The sequence below is a fragment of the Phaseolus vulgaris genome, chromosome 1 (genome assembly GCF_051622355.1).
Source record: "Phaseolus vulgaris cultivar YP4 chromosome 1, ASM5162235v1, whole genome shotgun sequence".
NCBI classification, from domain to species: domain Eukaryota; kingdom Viridiplantae; phylum Streptophyta; class Magnoliopsida; order Fabales; family Fabaceae; genus Phaseolus; species Phaseolus vulgaris.
In genome coordinates, this window is record NC_143498.1 from 51,549,899 (window position 1) to 51,570,322 (window position 20,424).

Below are 20,424 nucleotides of genomic sequence, written 5' to 3' on the forward strand. Positions count from 1 at the left end.
TTTTGGGGGACTTCAAATATATTGTCAATTATAAACATTAAAACTAAAACGTGATAACATTAACTCGGAAAAATATACCCGAGTACCAGTATCATTCCGAAATATTTACAGAAGAAAATTCTCACTTAACCTGAATTGCTGTGGAAGTTTTGAAGTCATATATGTAGTTATCAGATTTCGATCTATACATCAATATTTTAACTTAGCTCTAGATTGTTAAACCTTTGCGTCAGACTCAATGAACAAATCAGTGAAGAAGGGATCAAGAATTGCTTCCTTGGATGAATCATACTTGTCAAGACGTTTCTTAAAGGAGCGTAGATCTCTCTCGTGCTTTGAGGTACGTTCCTGCAATAACAAAACAGTAGTTCATTATATTTGGGGTCAGTATTTTGCCGTTGATATGACTACTTATTATGTGCCGCCGAGTAACCCAAGTAGCACATCCAATTGCAATTAGCAATGACAAATAAACTCGTCTATACAAGTATTATCTGAATTTATCTTTATTTTAATGGAAAACTTCTGCATTAAACAGTATGAGCATATATATATTCATCCTCCTGTCCTCCTCCCCCTAACTGTCCCTTCATTGGTTCTTATCTACATACTAAAGATGAAAATTTTATACTTGTTGAATATGGAGATAGATGAATTTTTAGTTCAGAGGTGAGGATGATATACTCAAACCCGCCCCTACTGAGCCACTAGCTATTCCTAATTGCGAATAGCATTTTCAGAAAGGAACAAAAAGATTGAATTTCTTAACAATTATAACAGAGAAACTATCCTCATATCGAGTAATGCAGTCATGTGATACTAGAGTATACAGAGCACAATTTCCAAAGTGAATCTGAAACTAAAAATTTAAAATTTACACGAATTCATTTCTATATAATATAAATATGCAAAATTGGTACATGGTTGTGAAAACTAGAGAGAAGACTTACAAATGATTTCTTCATGAGGAGTATGTCTACCAAGTAGATCAACCATAAAACGTTTGTTTTAGGACAACTGTAAATTTGAAAAGGCAACAAGAATTCAGTGTCAAGAAAAGAAAATAGCAACAGAATGTTGGAACTAGTATACCAGGACTATTGTCAAGAGTGTACCGACACTTAAATCTTATAACAAATCGAATTATCCTATTCGCGTGGATATGAAATCCACTTCAATCCATTTAAAGTTCTGTAAAAGAATTCGTCACACGATAAATCTTCTTTACATGAAGAATGCCAAAGGGAGGGGATTTGCGGGCTAAAAGGAGATCAATAACAACCCTGGGAGAAGATATTAAGAGAAATCTCGTAATAAATACTGCAAGATCATTTAAAGGGAGTTCTGAGTGAATTGTTTCAGTTTCAGAATTTGATCTTTCGATTAAAAATGAAAAACAACGACAGCATATGAACTCTTTTTTTTTTAACTTCAAATGGTAGAAAGTAGGAGAAGAAAATAAAAGTTCAAAGCGTACATCATCAAAGTAACAAGAGAATGGCATCTCCAAAAGATGTAGTCTTTAAACAAGTGGAATGAAAAATCTATGATTCACATGGTCAATCTCAATAGAATAAGTATTTTTATTGTTGTTGTAAACCCTAAATGCCAAAGGAGGGGATTTACGGGCTACAAGGAAGAGACACGAGGGATATGAATCGCATTTGAAGTTTTGAATAACTTTGCCCTGAGTACAAGAAAGAGATATTTTACCCATAATCACTCTTTTTAAGACCCACGTTTCATGTAAGCAAGAACCCACTAGATCAGCTTTAGCTCATCCCCCAGGGATTGCTATATGGGAAGTATATACTCCCTCTCCTTTCTCCTTCTTGGATTTAGTTGGGGCCTAGTTGACCAAGGAATCAAATCATCTGTCACCTAGCCTATCCTTTTTCCCGTTTCTCTCGTGAAAAACACGACATTCCAAAAAAACAAGTAGACAAAATATTGCTGTTTTTAGAAGAATTTGAGGTATCAGTTCTTAATTAGAGAGACAAGGGAGTGGCGGAACAAGTGATTTGAATCCCTTTGACTAGTCACATACGTCACTATAAATACTATTAAACACCATATGACACTCGTAATCAAGTATTCAAATTCTCATTGTTCATTATCCAAGTTTAGTGAAATGGCCTTAATAATAAATAAAAAAGGACGAACGAGGGAGTTGTGTCTAAAAATAGAGGCTAGATTTTCCATAATGTAACGATCGAAAATATTTGAATCCGTGTTAGAAGATACACTCATCTATTAATTAATCATGTCTGAACTATTTCAGAAAAAGAGTTGCCACAGGAGATAAAAAAGAAGTTATGAAAATCGTACCTTCCTTCCCACCAATCTTCAGTCACCTCCTTCATCCTCCGATATGTTTCTGACTGTATATGTTATTTAGAATCATTAGTTTAATCAGATGGAAAAAACAGAACTTACTACTCTAAACAAACACTCATTACCTGTTTGTCCCCTTTCGGTCCTTTAAATAGGTCAGGATCACAGGAAAGATCTAAATATAGAATTCTATCACCTGTGCGAACAAGACATCTAATCATAACTAATAACAAATTTAAAACCCGATATCTATATTAAAACCAAAGTTTCAAGTGCTCACCTGTGTTTATTCTTGATAGAGTGAAGTCAATGATAGATATTATTAAACCAGACGTTTTGACTAACATCCTCCTGCCATCGAGAGTGAACTGCAACGCTTCAGAATCACTTCGGCCCACAAGTATATTTCCCCTGAGCAATTGAATATTCATAAATTAGTAATCGTGAAAATACTATGACAGCATAGTTTATGCCACTGCATGATGACCCACCAGTGAAGATCTCGGTGTTCAAATTCAAAAGCAGACTCCGCCACAGCAAGCCCAGCCGTAACCTGCATTTTATGACAGAAATTAACCTAAAATTTAATACTTTTTCAAGCACTCAGAGGGTGCAATCTTAACACGTATAACATACCTGAGCCAGTAATGCCCTTGCCTCGTCAAAATTCAGGAGTGCAAAACCTTCAAGATCCTTGCCACCATGTTCTTGTACGAACACCACGTAACACTAAACGTAATTATATATTAGTATCTAATTCTTGTTTGGGAGATATAACCATGCTCGATTTTTAATGAAGTATGCATTGCTCATTTGATGTAATAAATAGTGTATTAAGTAGTAACCAAAGAACGTATCTTCGTTCCTCACTTGTATGTTCTCGCCAAGATGAGTTTTTACTAAAAAAACTTTATTAGTGTAACAAATTAGCAGGGTTTGATTCACGAAAGATGATAGTCGCTTCATAAGTTCATAACCAATCTTCGGTAACATATCATTGTGATATTTAACTCAAATTAGAAACAAGAAATACACGTAAATTCATCTCTGATCACTGATGAGGTTAAAAAGGAAACCTGTTTATCTGGGAACTCTTTTGGATGATCATTTTCAGAACCATGCTTAAGATCCCAATCTTCCCATGCTCGAATTAGTTCCGCATCATAAGGTCCCTGACATACTCTAAATCTATCACAGAAGATAGGACCATATATAGATGAGATTCTAGTACTTAGCTGCAAAATGAGTAGAAATTTAAATTCGAAAATAGCCATTTCAATCTAGTGTTGATGGCAATGACCCTACTAACCATTAGTGTTTCTACTTTCTACCATGTCACAATGGTAAGAAGTCCAAAACTAAAGGTGGTAAACTCAAAAACTGTTGCTAGAACTAAGGTTTTAAAAAGAGTCGACCACAATTTAAGCGGCTAGTCAAGACTTTTAGGTTATCCACGACAATCTGTATGTAATTTCCCACAATATCAAGTTACGAAAAGAAACCTCAACCACAACTTAAAACCTTAAAGTTGGTGGAAGAATAGCCAATCAAAATTTTGTTCTCTGGGGAAATATTTTTTGCCAGCACCTTAAAATTCTTTAAATCATATACTTACTCTATGCAATCGATAAATGCACTGCTTAAATTATCAGAAGCTCCTGCTTTTCCTCTCAATCGATTGAGAGTTTGGCAAAGAAGCACCTCCTCCAGTAATTCTTCAGATTTCTGTAGTACATAGAGCAAACAAATTTAAGAAGGTAATTATCAACATGTTCATCAAATATTCAGATCGTATCAGGGAAAACATAGTTACACTTACATTTGAAAAATAACTATTCGGAACAAAAACAATAGTATCTAAATATATCATACAATTATATGCAACTGTTACCTTTTGTATTTCCCCATTCACTCTGAAGTCCCCGTCAAACGGAACTATTTTGCAGACATAATTATTAACCTTGAAGGCTTCTCCAAATGTTCCTTCACCAACTTTCACAATAGTTTTTGAGCCACTGGAAAAAGAAAAATGCATTCCTGTGAACATGAGGACTCTGAACCATAATTCAAAAATCCTTGGTCAAGAGGTCATGGATGTACTATAGCAAAAACATTTTTTAATTAAAAACTACAGAAGTAGTTCTTGTATATACTCGATGCAAGCTTACCTACTTGACTTCTATGGATTTGTATGCAGAGGGCCAATTATGCCCCAAAAATATTAGAATACATTTTCTTGCCTTTTGGCCTCCTAAAGCCTAAATCCGAATTCATTTTTTTGTTACAAAAGTATCACATTGTTCTTAAATAATTGCACAGAAAACACTGAACAACTTTTTTTTGTTTTATCTGTTTCCTGTATACAGTCTTTAAAAATAGGAAACAAAATTGAAAACAATGTGACATTTTTTTAATTAAAAAGTGAAAACAGAAAATAAAAATAAAAGCGCAGACAAATGTCCCCTTAGTTTTCAACCTCGCACCATGAACCTTATTAGATCATCCCTACCACAAACAATTTACTATTAGGAGAAAATATACAAATTCAGATTTTAACGTGAGAATACGACACCGTAATGTGTACATTGGGAAGAACAACCAGTTAACATCAAATTAACGCCTTAGCATCATAATCCAATACTAAGTGCAGACAAAATTGGCACGCAACTAAAAATAACAATACCAAAAGCCAAAAGCCAAAAAAAAAGGCTTTATAATAAAATAACCAAACAAGTAGGCACCATGAGAAGCAGAAACAAGTGCGCTACAAGCAACAAATTAATATTTGGATGCAAGTAGAAATTCAAATGCTTTCAAAATCCAAAAGCACACACTTGTTCCAACCTTTGTCACTCAAGCATAAACAAAAACAGTATCTTACAAGAAAATAAGAAACAATCAAATACCTAGAAAAGATATCTTGTAACAGTGAAGGCGCAGACTGTCCACAGATTGCTAATAAAGCTGAAAATGGACTAATGTGGTCATTGTCAATCGAAGATGACGTTGATATCAGAGAAAGTTTCTTAACAGCAGCATCAATATTTTCACATCCTTCACCACTTTGTGCAAACAGCATCTTTTCATTTGTTTGTTGAAGATGAATGTCATTTTCAACAGAAGTTTTCCTATCTCCAGTTTTAATGGTTTGTAGTGAATTGCTTTTCTCAGTTGGTTCCAGTGTTCTCAATTCAGGAGTACTGAAATCAATATCTTGAATACCTTCCAAACGCGTGGAAGAAGCATCTAGTATCTTGGACAGTGTGCTCGAGGGACCGCAGGAAGAGTTTAACCTTTTAGAGTGTAACCATTTTTCTAATCTGGAGCATATAGTTGGCATTGGTCCCTCTTGTTTCAAATCATCTGTGATCCATGTGTTTTTCTTGGGTGAGGGGCTTTCCTCCAACAACTCAAAAGCATCAACCTCTTCAAAATATAACCTTTCCTTCTCAACGTTTGGAGGTTGCACAAGCTTCCCCTATACACACCAGACACAGAGAGAACAAACAAAACAATTTAAATCTCCTAAAACCTCACAGATATCATTCTCCTTCAAAGGTAACCCTGTGAGGCATTGCAAAACATTAGATGTGACACCTCTCCGAACAGAAATTCAAACCTTGGTTGGTTGTGTTAGACCCAACTCCCAGGTGTTGATTTTGATATTTTATATTGGCATTGTTAAAAATTACAACAATTTTGCATTTCCCGTGTATGCAGAATACAAGACAAGGAGTAACATAGTTTCATGACAAAGACATACTTTGGGGAGTGCAGGTTTTCCTTTCCTTTTGTCCTTCTTCAACTGAGGCTGGTAAACCATAGAAGCACCAACAGCAATACTAGTCCTCCCTCTATTAAAAAAGATTAGTGGAAAATCAGAGGAAACCGTGATCGATGATTGGAGAGCAACTGATTGAAGAGAATACAAACCTGGTGGAAAGCGAACGATTCCAACTGACTCGCTTGTTGGGGTCCAAACTCGGCCGAGTGGGACGCGGTAGGGGAGGATCGAAAGGGTTTCTGAAAAAATGGACCGAAAAGGAAAAAATTTAAGAAATGAAAATGGAAAAAGAGCATAAAGACGGAATGAAGAAGATGGAGGTACGAGTTGGTATGGTTGTTGGGGTTGCGAGGGTGTCTTCTCCGGTAAACGACGTCGATTCGTTGGGGTTGGGGGGGCTCATCGGCGATGATTTCTGACCAGAGATCAAGTGGAGAAGATTGTGCATTTGCATTTGAGGAGGGGCAGCGAGGAAGAGGGAAACCCGTGCCCTTAACTGCTTCGAAATTGGTGTTCATGCTTCTGTTCTGCTTCTGCTCTGTTTCTTCTTCTCTGCTTCTTGCTTCACTTCATCCCTTCACTCATCAATTTCAAATAATGCCTGGCGGGAACTTTTATTCATGGATTTCTCTTTTATATATGCTTCTTTGCTACCCTAAAACACAAAATACAACAAACACAAAAAAAAAATGAGAAATAACTACAAATATATGCTGTTTAGTAATTCAATTATTAATTATATGGAGAAACTGGGCCTTAGCGGATCCAGCCCAATATAAATGGACTCTTTCTTCCTGCACCTCCATATGTTCTTCTTTCACCTCCATAAATTTTCGTATTTTCAAAAATATCCTTCTATAATAGTCTGGATTACGTAATCAATAAGTCTTTTTTCAAATTCGTAATTAACTTCTGAATTACATAATCTATAAGCCTTTTTCATATACATAATTAGTTTCCAGATTACATAATTCGAAAGTCTTTTTTAGTTTCTGGATTATATAATTCAAAAATATTTTTTCAAATGTGTGTCCAGATTATATAATTCATAAACTACTCTATAGGAGTGATACAAGAAGGATAAAAAATTATTTTTAAGTTTTATATGAGAGAACAAAAGAACATATGAAAGTGCTTGTGTTTAAGACTTTCTTTCTTGTCATTATGAACCAAAAGATATATTTAATTTGCTGGTTGGATATTTATGTGCTATTTTTATCATGTTATTTTACTTTAATAATTCTAATTTTATATTTATATTAATTTTATGGTTTATTTTCTAAAATCTGAAATTAAAAAAAAAAACATGGTATACATCAATAAAGTAATGAGTCACGTATATTTCAATCACACACTCCTACTTTTATCAATTTTGTAATGATATATATATATATATATATATATATATATATATATATAAACTAAAATAACTCTCAAACCTAATAAACTAGATTAATATCTCAACCTACTTTTTGGCCGGATCGACACCTACAACTCATAATAGTTATAACAGATTAGAAATAAGGTAAAACCAATTATAGTTATCCATCATTTCACAAAAATTAATTAAATGAAAAATGTCCTTTTCTAATATCAAACAAGTTATTGCTTTAATTGCGAAGTCATATATAATTTGGAAATAAAAGAATCAATGATTCATATAAAAGTATCATTCAAGATAACAACTAAAAACACAACACGCATCAAGAATCTAAAATTTCATATTAAATGAGAAAATTCTAAATGCACATCTTGAATTTTATTTTTCCACAAAAAATAAAAATCCACTGCTCTGATTATGGTTTTAGTTAAATTATAAACTCAGTATGAATTCCTAGCACAAATTAAAATACACTTCTATAACAATTTAAAAGAAAAAGACATGTCAAACTGAAGAATTAAAAAAAAAAACATTTGTGGTGTTGTGTTCAGTGATTATGATAGTAATGAATGAATAATGCATATGAAACGCAACAATGATGGTAACATCTGTGTCGCTATCACGCCCACCGTCAATAAATAGCGCGTTGAGTAAAGAGTTGCATCATGAATCATGACAAACATGCATAATTTCAGTGTCTCAATTAATTAGATACTATCACCTACCATATATATATTGCAGCTACTTTAAATAAAGTAGCATTAATCCCATAATAATGTGCTTATTTGGAGAGCCTTATGTTAAGCATTCGTGTGTACATTGACACGTTTGGTCTGGTTGTTTACGCAATAAACATTGAATAATTTGACAACACACATGTCAAAATTCCTAAGTGGACCAATTCAGACCACTCAAGACCACTGAAGCGACAACCCACACAACAACAAATGTAAACAAAAATATGTTATCCCAATCTAAATCAGTTGCTAGTGTTGCTCATAACAACCACAACATATGATTTTGGCCAAGACTAATTCAATGCACAATTTGCTTCAGATACAGCATTCATACATTTCAAATCAAATTTGTTAGCCCATCTTTTCAATTCCATTCAAACTACTATCTATACCACCCAACCTACTTTTCTTCATCATCTGGTTTTGCTATCATTATTCTCTTTTTTTCGTAACTTTCTTGCTATAATTTATGACGTAGCTAACACAGGTTTTGCTAATATTGGTATAACATCGTAAATTAGTGTTGATTATCAAGTACAACAATAATTAGTTCCGGGTCAACTCGGAATTATCGATTTAATCAATTGAGTTGTAGTACCAGAAAACTATTTAACAAAAAAACGTTTTAATTTTGCTTTAATTATTCGATATCAATATTTATTAGTAATTATGAATGTGGGAAAAAGATATACCCAAAGTTAAGTACACAGTATTTGGTTGTATGAAATATTAACAGTCTGATATTTTAGAAAAAACTGACGTAACTGATAACACCCAATGTATAATGAGCAAAAAAAATGTAAACGAAGGGATTTAGTTCAAAAGTTCCTTCTATATGTATTACCATTATTATTTAGATCAAAAGAATCTATGAAAAGAACATCTAATTACTATAACAAGAGAATTTGGTTAATTATTATTAATGATTAATATTTATTATTATTATTTGTTATTATATAATATTTTATTATTATTATTAAAGTTAATATTAACATTTTGTTATATGAGAAATTCAAACCGAAATCCACTGAATACATGGAAGAAGTCATAATTCTTTTCAGTTGTGAATCAAGATATTTAGTGATGTTTCTTTTGTTTTTGTTTTTATTTAAGATTTTTTTTTAAATTTATGTGCGGTAGAAATTGTCAATATTATCTTACATGAATTGTATCATTTGTTTGCAACTTATATACACAACTGAAATTTGAAATTTATTAACATTCATAATCATCTCAAATTTAAAAATTACAAAATAGTGAAAGAAAATTTGATAAATAAATTAACAAAAATTGAATATGTATCAAACAATTTCTATAGTTAAACTACTTTAAAAAAGAAAATAACATAGTTTTTTAATTTATTTATTCATATATGATTGATGTTTTTTTTTTTAAATTCTACTTTGGATTACATATTTAATGCATTCTATTTTAACTTCTTTGTTATTCATACTATACATCATAATTAGATTTATAAACACATCCACACGTCCTATAAATTATTTGAAGTTCAAACTAATTATCTTAATTTAAATAAATTAATAAATATGGTGGTTTGTGAACAAACGCAAGGAGCAGAGGTAGGACTATAATTCAACATGAATTAATTGTGAGTATAACATTTTCATCAAAATTAAACATAATTTATCTTTAATTTTTTAATTAATCATATTTAACTCTAACAAACTATTATTTATTTATTAATATTAATATTATCAGTAATATTTTTTAAAAATCCACATCAATAATAATAATAATAATATTAAATAAGTAATTCAATTTGGCATAAAAATTCAGAAAATAAGATCATACTTGAAAATAATATATAATGAAATCCGAGTGAAAAGTTAAGTTTGGTGGCATGACTAAGATGTTTAGGTCCACAATTGTTTGGTCCTTTGACCATACAGAAGTATAAGTGATCCACATTTGGGTGCCAACTTCAAAATTTGAGTACCTTCAATTCCATATATTTTCTTCATTCTCCCTGTAACTACTTTCTTTCTCTACACTCACATAACAAATGTTCCTTCTCTTCTCTTTCATCTGCTCCAATGGAACCATTTTCTACTAATAACATCATTATAATTATAAATATAAATCAAATCAACCCACTGCAAGTCATGGTCTAAGTTTTCTACCGCAAAAAGAATCATGAAGGTTTTTAGGAAAGTACTGTATATATAGGTTTTTTTATTTAAATTTATGAAATTAGACAAATCGTGTTTTAGAACACGATTCACTGTACAAAAATCATGCTTGAAAGTAAGATTCTGGAAGTGCACACTTTCAATAAGATTGAAATTATATTATAATATAAAGCGAAATTATATTACTTTTGTTTCAATCATAAGTTTCTTGAGATAATATCACATTAGTAAAATCAATTACTGTATTTAAAATATTATTCGTTTTAATACTCAAAACTCTGTTATAAAACAAATCTCCCAGACAAGCACTAACAGAATGAATTTTTGATCGTCGCAAAATTAAATAATATATATATATATATATATATTTAATTAACATTATTTTTAAATTATATAAGATTATTATTAGTTGATAAGAAAAGTTTCTTAGTGTATCATATATGATCTGTGGCCCGTGTGTTTAATAGCAATGACTAGAAAAGTTATCTGATTTGGCTTAATTAATTTGGAACGTATTGATATGATTTAAATCAGAAGTTTAACAAAATGATTATTGAATATTGTTGTATTATTCTTAATAAATTTGAAGGTTAGAATTAGAGAGGTTAACCTCGAAAGGAGTAGCCCAGATTATTTTATCATCTAATAACTATATTGAATATATTACCAGCAGTTAAAACAAAAAGAATTGCATACCTTAAAAAGGAACATATCGAAATACTGCATTTAAATGTCTCACAGAAAAAGAATTGCACAAAAAGCAACCATAAAAACCCTTCTCAGTTCTTCAAATTCAAATTGTCAAATTTTTCATAAAGTTTTGTACCATTCATGAGTAGTTGTCGACAAGAGCTTCTTCTGACATATTTATCATGTTTAACTATGGTAGGGTCGTAGGATGTGCAGAAGTACCACATATAAAGATATTTCCATTTCGATAGCAGAATATTTCAACTAAGTGCTAGAATTTAAGGTAAAATAATGTATGTGTCAACTCAAAGTGAATTTTCTTATTTATAGATTTTGATTACGTGCGAATAAATCTCAATGTCTGGTGACGCGTACAAAAATCTATGTCAGACAATTCAGACCCGAGTCAAGTTAAATAGTGTGTTGGGCTTGGACACCTATGTTTTGGATAAAGGAAAAAATATAATTTAAAAAAAGATTGTTCGATAAAAAAAGAAAAAAATAACTACCAAAAATTAATTTTTTTATTTTATTTTCTCTTTAATTTAAATTAAGAACAAATATGTTTAAAGTAGAATCAATTATTGAATTTATGCTTAGAAACATGGGAATTTGGGTGTTTCCTTTTTTAGCCCATCCTGTGGTTCACAAACATAATCAATCCTTGAGAAGTGATGTGCATTCATTTGGTGTTTGCTTCATTAAGTAGAATTGTACTATTTATAGATATTAATAGAGACATGCATATTTATTTCACAATCTTTTAATTGAATTTAATATCTTTAGTTATATTAAATTAACATTCAAGGTTATTAAAATCATGAATTGAGGGAATGTATTATCTTCTTTTTTTATGACTACCTATTTTTTAAACTGTATATTTTTTTAATCTTCAAGAAAATACTGAAACCCCCGAAGTAAAATAGTTATTTTCTTACATAAAGTAATATATCTATAATTATATTCAATCCGTAATTAATGTAAATAATTGTATTATATGAATAAATTAACATTTTTATCAAATTTCATAGCAGCTGTGGATGTATATTTAATGTTTGTCAATGTTTAATTTATCTAAAAAATATTTAGAGACTTGGACAACATTCTATCTTATAAAACTTTGTTCATACAAACTTACCAACTTTTAAATTTATGCAAATAAGACTTAATTAAAGTATTATTTTTATAATTAAACTCTATACTATATAATATTGATTTTTATAATTACATTTTTCTTTGCAATTGATAGTATAGTATTCTCCAACTTTGAGCGAAAAATAATTTAATCACATGAAAATAATAAAAAAAAATACTAGCATGTAGCTGCTTAGCGTTTAATATAGCCATGTTAAATTTCATTTAATAATTTAATTATTGTTTTCGTTCTTTCTTTTTTTATTCATATTTTTTCCCACATTCCGACTGTTAAATAGCACTTAAAGGTGTTAATAAATACTTATTTTATTGTAATCACAGAAAAGGCATTACTATTATTCTTATAAAAATGGTTCATGATTTTTAATAATAAGGAATAAACTCCATGTTCTCTTAACAAAAACACTAATAGGCATTAATAATTTTGTTCTGTCTGAATAATAACAAAATGTTAGTGTATATTTTTTTATTTTCTTGCTCTGTATTGGTTTGCTCAAAGATGGATTAAAAATATGATCTAGGTTAGGTTTAGTTAAAGGGATTTGATTCCACATAAACTGAAATTTGAATACTTTTTTATGTTTAATGTCTGACAATATAGGAATGTGTAATAAATGGAGTAGGGGGAAAGGGAAAGTAGGAAAAGAAAATGTTGGAGATTTACATTGTGTTGAGAATATATTATGGGTGGTATGATAACGGTCCGATAGCGGGTGACATGATAGGTCTGATAGTAGATTATATGATAAATTCAATAAACACTCCTTAAGATAAGTTTTAAATGACTCTACTATCATATTTATGAATTGTGTGCTACATAGTTAATAAATGGAGTTGGAGTTGGGAAAGGGAAAGTAGGAAAAGAAAAGATAAAAATTGGAGAGATGCAGGTGTTGATGGATAATAGTAAATTTAGAGCATGAATAAGCATGAGATGAAATGAAAGAAAAAGGAATGAAACATAGTTTTGTTTTGTGTTGCCGTAGTTTGATTACATAAGAGAATTTTGATGTTGGAAAAAAAAAAGGATGTTTGTTTATATGTATGCGTTGGAAGGCATCTATTCCAAAACTCATCACCTACCACTGATAACTCCACCCCTTCCTCTTTATCATCACTCACATTTCCCTTCATCTCCCACCTTTCTCTCTGTTCTTCAGATAGCTCCACTACAACTTAGATTCACTCTCACATTTTCCACTTATATATGGGAATAGGATTCTCGCTTACATAGACAAACTTGCTTTTGCTGACACCCCAAGATTCGGAGGCCTCAAAGATCTGCCCTTTTTAGTTTGTTCCATTCTTTCAACCTCTTAATTTGTGTCGGGGCTGTTTCCAAGATCTGGGCTTTGAGCCTTCTCACTTGTTCTTCTTAATGAGTACTGGTTAGAGTGAGACTGTTATATGAATGGTTTATAGGTTGTAGGTGTGTTATCTCATGTTTCTGTTTCTTGGTTCCTTTTCCTTCCAGTTTTTGTTGTGTTGATTGATTGATATTGTCTTTGTGTTGGATATTGTAGGTATCGAGGCTTTCTGAAGGATGGGGTCTAGTCTTAGTGCTGAATTATCCAAGGAAACTCCTATTTTTGGTCTCAAAGTTTGGGAAATAATTGGAATTGTAGTTGGTTTGTCAATAATAGTTATTCTTTCTGTGGTCTCACTTTGCCTCACGTCAAGGAAGAAATCTGGAAAAGAGAAAGACAGGATTCCCCTAAGTCAAATACCAATTGTCTCGAAGGAAATCAAGGAAGTGCGGGTTGAACAAGTGCCAACTAATGCATTTGCTCCTCGTGATGGAATACTTCTCACAATTCGGGACAAGTCCAGTGGCAAGGAATCAGACAATGTCATGGTTCATTTAGGTCTGGGGAAGATGAAGAATGGAAATAGCAACACTCACTCAGATTCATTTCGTTACACAGAGAAAGATGGAAGCGGTTCACACTCACAGTCCGGAGAAGAAGGTAGCTCTGGCACGTTTACAGTGTACAAGCAATCTTCTTCACACCCTATAACAGCTCCCTCACCTCTATCTGGCCTTCCAGAATTCTCTCACTTGGGTTGGGGTCACTGGTTTACCTTGAGGGATCTTGAGCTTGCCACTAACCGTTTTTCCAAAGAAAATGTCCTCGGTGAAGGTGGGTATGGAGTAGTTTATAGGGGGCAGTTGGTCAATGGAACTCCAGTGGCAGTTAAAAAGATACTCAATAACATGTGAGTTTCAGTACAATGTCCAATTGTCCATTGTAGCTACCTTAGTTGCTTTGTATTTATTCCTTCTCTGTTCAGCTGAATTCAACTCCTAAGGTTTTTGGTTTAGCAGTGGCCAAGCAGAGAAAGAATTTAGAGTGGAAGTTGAAGCTATTGGCCATGTCCGACATAAAAACTTGGTTCGCCTTTTGGGGTTCTGCGTTGAGGGAACCCACAGGTATCACAATTATCAACTACAGTATTATCACCTCAATGCACATGATTTCATATAACCTTGTCTCAAGTTAACTCTTAGACTCTTACAATTGTACGATTATAAGTAACCAAAACGAGTTAGCTCCAAGACTCAAATGATTTGAAGAAATCAACTTCTTTTTAAATGTTTTCACTTTGGTATGTATTCATGTATGATTAGGTCATTTATGTAGTTTGTTCTTAATAGTACTAATGTATAATCACACTTCTTTTGGTGGTTTGCTACTTTTCTCTATTATCAAATTGACATGTGGAATTATTGTTGTGTTAAGAGTATTATATTATGCATTTATGTCATTGATAGGTTTTTAATATTGAGTAAAGTCTTACTAGTTTATGGAAACTCTTCAATTTTATGTGAACTTTTGTGAGTTTGACAACCTTGCATATAACATTATAACCTGCTTAGCTAAATTAGATAATTTTTGCCAGAATAATATGAATTGTGTGTTTATTAATCTGCTACTTGGTGATTGGTGTGAGGCTGATCTCATGTTCACTGAAACATAGTTGTCCTGTTATGATATATTCGCAGGATGTTGGTTTATGAGTATGTTAATAATGGAAACTTAGAGCAATGGCTTCATGGAGCTATGCGCCACCATGGATACCTTACCTGGGAAGCACGTATCAAGATTCTGCTTGGCACAGCCAAAGCGTAAGCGTCTGCATCTATGTTACTTCTATCTTTCCTTAGTCCTCAAATAAAGCAATTTACTTGTTTCAGGCTAGCATATTTGCATGAAGCAATTGAGCCGAAGGTGGTACACCGTGATATCAAGTCAAGCAACATATTAATTGATGATGATTTCAATGCCAAGGTTTCAGATTTTGGCCTGGCCAAGTTATTGGGTGCTGGGAAGAGTTATATCACCACAAGAGTTATGGGAACTTTTGGGTCAGTAACTTTGTGCTTTGCTGAAGTTTTTCCATACTCAGTATTGATATTTTTGTAAGAAAAAAAAACTATTCTTATTTCTTTATTGCTATAAATATTTCACAGATACGTGGCTCCTGAATATGCAAATACTGGGCTTCTAAATGAGAAGAGTGATGTCTATAGCTTTGGTGTTTTGCTATTGGAAGGAATTACTGGAAGAGATCCAGTTGACTATGGTCGACCAGCAAATGAAGTGAGTAAACATTTTTTTGATAGTTAAATTAAAACAACGATATGAGTTAAGCTTTGGTTTTGAAACATATAGTGCTAACATTCTCAACAATGCTTTGCATGTTCATTATTTTCACTACTACCTTAGGATAAATTCTTAGTTGTTTCTGTATAAATATTTTTTTTTCATGTTCATTACTTGTTATCTTTGATTATTACTACGAGGGAACCCCCTCCTTCAAAGCAAAATTCTTTATCCTATCCTTTTGAAGTTTAATCCCAAGCTTGCACTAACACCTTACATTGTGGACCTCCCTAAAAGTTGGGATGTACTTTGAAGAGTTCATGATCGATCACATCACATCACATACAATTTAACTACATGTGTGAACTCTGGCTTGACACCTGCAATGATTATCACAGGGTTAGTTTGGGTGAATGGTTATAAATATTCACATCAGGACCTTTTGCTCGATTATTAACAAAAATCCTGTGTTCTTTATAACTTATTTCTACATGACAGGTTCTGATAAAGTGCTTTTAACTTGCCTGTACCAATTATCTGCATTGCTTTCAGGTGAACCTGGTTGATTGGCTGAAGATGATGGTTGGAAATAGGAGATCAGAAGAAGTGGCGGACCCCAACATTGAGGTGAAGCCATCCACTAGAGCCTTAAAACGGGCTCTCTTAACGGCTTTAAGATGTGTAGATCCAGATTCTGAGAAAAGGCCCAAGATGGGCCAAGTCGTTCGTATGCTGGAGTCAGAGGAATATCCTTTACTAAGAGAGGTTTGTTTTTCCCAGTTGCCAAACTCTGTTAATATCTATTAAAAAATAACTTTAAGCCTAACTCAATCTTATAAAACCAGTTTATAAGATGAAGTTTGTACCACTTATTTAAAAAAATTACTAATTGTTTTTTAAGTTCAAGTTTGATGAATGTTTACATGTTTCACCTTGAACATTTGAAACTAGTTCTATAATTGATGAGTTAAAGCAACTATAGGCAGCTTTTATGTTGGATGAAAACTTTTTATACAGGGTATTAACTTGCTTTTAAGAGTGAAAACTTAGAAGCATAAATCACATCATTTGAAAATATTCGATCTCTGAGATGGATTTTAGGCTGACATATGATTTGATTGGTTGTGTGAATGTTCAGGACCGAAGACACCGAAGAAGAAATAGAGGGGGTAGTGGAGAAATGGAGTCTCAGAAGGAGTATTCTGACACAGACAGGAGTGAGATTCAGGATTCCAGAGAAGAAAGAAGAGGGTGACATTGACAACAGAAATGAGCCTAAGATGGATTCTTATTCAGAATTTGGAGGGATGTACAAAGTGGAAGTGGTAGCTTCTTTTTAATTTTGTTCCATAGCTTTTTAGATTCTTCATGTTTGGGCATTGAAGAGGGGCTGGTACAGCTGGAGATATTTTCATTTTTAATCTTTGTTTTGCCATGCATTGCTCAGTTCTTGGATAAGGTGTGGATGCTATTTCTAAGATAATAACCCGTCACATTGGGGTCTGTACAGAGTTTTATATGTTTCTTCCTCTTCTGCAAACTACGTTGCTAGAATGTGTGGTTTAGGGAATGACAACAAAAACATTCTTGTATGTGAATATTTATGGTAAAATTTATGATACATCCAAAACTAGTTCATATTCTTGTACGAGGATGTGTGACACTCTTATATGCTGTCTTTATCCAATTAGTATTTATGTCCATTTTGAGTGATTTGTAGGTAAGTTTACAGTTTGAGACATTTCATGATAATTCTAAATACATTTAACTTTTTATTTGATATTTTTATAAAGTAGTTGGAAAATGTATAAGAGGATTCATTGGAGAATATCATATTACTCTAAATAAATGTCTTTAAATATATAAATTAAATTTTGATTTTACAATGAGTAATTTAAATAATGAAGTTATTTTTATTATTAACAAATTCAATACAAATAAATATAAAAGAATCAAAGTTTGATACGTGAAAGAAAATAATTTCAATTTATTACAGTGCTAAAACATCTAATAGAGAGAATAGAAAGAGAGAGAGAAATAGTTAGCTATTATAAATTGTCACATGAAAATATACATGAAGAACTATGAAGTGAAAAAAAGTGACAATGGTGAATAATGCTCTTCCACTTTATTTGCATCCTTGTATGTAGGAGAAAGTAAGTCAGCTGTCTGCAAAGACAAAAATTCCCTTATTTTTGAACTATGAAAAAAGAGATTCTCAAAATAAATTTATAAAATAATAATAATAAAAGTAATAATACTAAAGTTAAAAAAATAATCAAAACTATAATAATTATAAAATAATAAAGAATAATAACAAAAAAAATATAAAAATAATAGTAATCAAAAATAAATTTATAAAATAATAATAAAATATAAAAAATAATAATAAAATCATAAATAGTAATTATGATAATAGAAAATAATGATAATAATAATAATTATAATAATCAAAATACATTTATAAATTAATGATGGTAATAATTAGAAAATCATAAATAATAATAATAATAAAATCTTAAAATAATAATAATCAAAATAAAATTGTAAAATAATAATAATAATATATAAAAATAAAAATTATAATAATAAAAATTTAAAATAATAATAATAAAATTAAAAAATAATAATAATCAAAATACATAAAAATAATAGTATTAACAAGAATAATTTTTTTTTAATTTTATTTTATGAATGTACTGACAGTGATAAATAAGTCAGTAGTTTTTTTTTTCCATCACGAATTATACCAAAATATCACTTTAATAAAAAGTAACTAGTAGGTATAAATAACTTATCATCATTTATTCTATGTTAATATTTATTTGATACTGAAATTTTATACCATTTATTTTAAGTTTTAAAAAATTTAAAATTTAGTTAAATGTTTTTTATAATTGTTGTTATTCAAATTTAATTTTATCAAAATCATTTTCAATAATTTTACATATATTCATAATGTTAAATAATTTATATATTTTATACTAAATCACAAATGTTAGTAGGAGAAATGTTTAATTCATACGTAAATTTAGTAATCAAATAACTAATTATATTTTATTTTATATTAATTTTAATTACAAAAAAAAATTCTAATTTATAATTTTATTAATTAAAAAAATTAACAATCAAACCTATTACAAGGAAAAAAAATTCTTTCATTTTCTTTTACTTTTCACTCTCTTTTACTTAATTTAAACAATCTCAATCATTTTCTTTTACTTTTTACTTAATTCAAACAATCTCAATTTCAAGTCTTTTCTCTCAAATTCATCGTCACGTAGGAGTAGAGGCCAATGAAAATTTAGGAGCAGGTGATAGGTTCCGGAAACTACTACCTGTAACCTGCCACCTATTACTTGCAACCTGCTACCTACTACCTACTACTTGTTACTTGTTACCTTTTAGCTGCTACTTGCAACCTGCTACCTGTTACCTACAACTTGCTACCTGCTATCTGTTACCTACAACTTGTTACATGCAACCTGCTACATGTTACTTGTAACTTGCTACCTGCAACCTACAACCTACAACATGCTACCTGCTACATGTTACCTACTACTTGCAACATGCTATCTTATAGTTGTTACTTGCAACCTGCTACCTGCTACTTGCAACATGTTATCTGCAACCTACTACCTGCAACCTGCTACCTGCTACTTGCAACATGTTACTTGCAACATGTTACCTGCAACCTACTACCTACAATCTATTACCTGCAACCTGCTACCTGCTACTTGTAACCTGCTTGCAACCTGCTCCCTGCAACCTACTACATGCTACCTACTAAATACAACCTGCTACCTACAACCTGCTACCTGCAACCTACAACCTGCTACCTGCAACCTGCTACCTGCTACCTGCTACCTGCAACCTCCTACCTGCTACCTGCAACCTGCAACCTGCTACCTGTAACCTGCAACCTACTACCTGCAACCTGCTACCTGTAACCTACAACCTGCTACCTACAACCTGCTATTTGCAACCTGCTACCAGCAACCTGCTACCTGCAACCTATTACCTGCAACCTGCTACCTGCAACCTACTACCTGTAACCTACAACCTGTTACCTACAACCTGCTACCTACAACCTGCTATTTGCAACCTGCTACCTGCTACCTGCAACCTGCAACCTGCTACCTCCAACCTGTCACATGCAACCTGCTATTTGCAACCTGCTACCTGCAACCTGCAACTTGCTACCTCCAACCTGTCACATGCAACCTGCTACCTCCAACCTGCTACCTGCTACCTGCTACTTGCAACCTGCTACCTCCAACTTGTTACCTGCAACCTCCAACCTGCTACCTACAACCTGCTACCTGCTACCTGCTACTGCAACTTGCTATCTGTAACCTGCAACCTGCTACATACAACCTGCTACCTGCTACCTGCAACTTGCAACCTGGTACCTACAACTTGCAACCTGCTACCTGCAACCTGCATCCTGCTACCTGCTACCTGCTACCGACAACCTGTTACTTGCAACCTGCTACCTGCTACCGACAACCTGTTACTTGCAACCTGCTACCTCCAACTTGTTACCTGCAACCTGGTACCTGCAACCTGGTACCTGCAACCTGCTACC

General features: G+C 32.2%; 2 protein-coding genes across 5 annotated transcripts; one reads left to right on the forward strand and one right to left on the reverse strand.

Moving 5' to 3' along the window:
- HASPIN (Protein kinase superfamily protein) lies at window positions 1-6,828 on the reverse strand. Its single transcript, XM_068617810.1, has 14 exons — window positions 6,443-6,828; window positions 6,268-6,357; window positions 6,098-6,188; window positions 5,241-5,812; window positions 4,226-4,349; window positions 3,950-4,059; window positions 3,411-3,522; window positions 2,971-3,063; window positions 2,826-2,887; window positions 2,615-2,745; window positions 2,460-2,530; window positions 2,329-2,381; window positions 951-1,017; window positions 1-348 (listed from the first exon to the last, which is right to left on the reverse strand). Exons 1-14 carry the CDS (start codon window positions 6,634-6,636, stop codon window positions 217-219), a joined length of 1,902 nt encoding a protein of 633 aa, XP_068473911.1. The 5' UTR covers window positions 6,637-6,828; the 3' UTR covers window positions 1-216.
- Window positions 6,829-13,087: 6,259 nt separating this feature from the next.
- LOC137814885 (Protein kinase superfamily protein) lies at window positions 13,088-17,484 on the forward strand. Of its 4 annotated transcripts, none has more exons than XM_068617812.1 (8): window positions 13,088-13,660; window positions 13,755-14,448; window positions 14,558-14,662; window positions 15,236-15,358; window positions 15,428-15,598; window positions 15,704-15,833; window positions 16,389-16,601; window positions 16,975-17,484. In XM_068617812.1, the coding sequence occupies exons 2-8, from the start codon at window positions 13,775-13,777 to the stop codon at window positions 17,089-17,091; spliced, it is 1,533 nt and encodes a 510-aa protein (XP_068473913.1). In that variant the 5' UTR covers window positions 13,088-13,660; window positions 13,755-13,774; the 3' UTR covers window positions 17,092-17,484. The 4 variants fall into 4 exon arrangements, with proteins under 4 accessions (XP_068473913.1, XP_068473912.1, XP_090149790.1 ...); XM_068617811.1 differs by having other exon boundaries at window positions 13,183-13,660; window positions 14,555-14,662; XM_090293664.1 differs by having other exon boundaries at window positions 13,255-13,619; window positions 14,555-14,662.
- Window positions 17,485-20,424: the final 2,940 nt, after the last annotated feature.

Bases quoted from the DNA above. Each gene is read 5' to 3' on its own strand.
- HASPIN (XM_068617810.1), bottom strand. From the start codon at position 6,636: ATGAACACCAATTTCGAAGCAGTTAAGGGCACGGGTTTCCCTCTTCCT. The intron at 2,888-2,970 runs GTATGTTATACG...CATAAAATGCAG, and splicing joins CAAGGGCATTACTGGCTCAG to GTTACGGCTGGGCTTGCTGT. The intron at 2,746-2,825 runs GTGGGTCATCAT...TCAATTGCTCAG, and splicing joins GAACACCGAGATCTTCACTG to GGGAAATATACTTGTGGGCC.
- LOC137814885 (XM_068617811.1), top strand. From the start codon at position 13,775: ATGGGGTCTAGTCTTAGTGCTGAATTATCCAAGGAAACTCCTATTTTT. The intron at 15,834-16,388 runs GTGAGTAAACAT...CATTGCTTTCAG, and splicing joins ATGGTCGACCAGCAAATGAA to GTGAACCTGGTTGATTGGCT. The intron at 16,602-16,974 runs GTTTGTTTTTCC...GTGAATGTTCAG, and splicing joins AATATCCTTTACTAAGAGAG to GACCGAAGACACCGAAGAAG.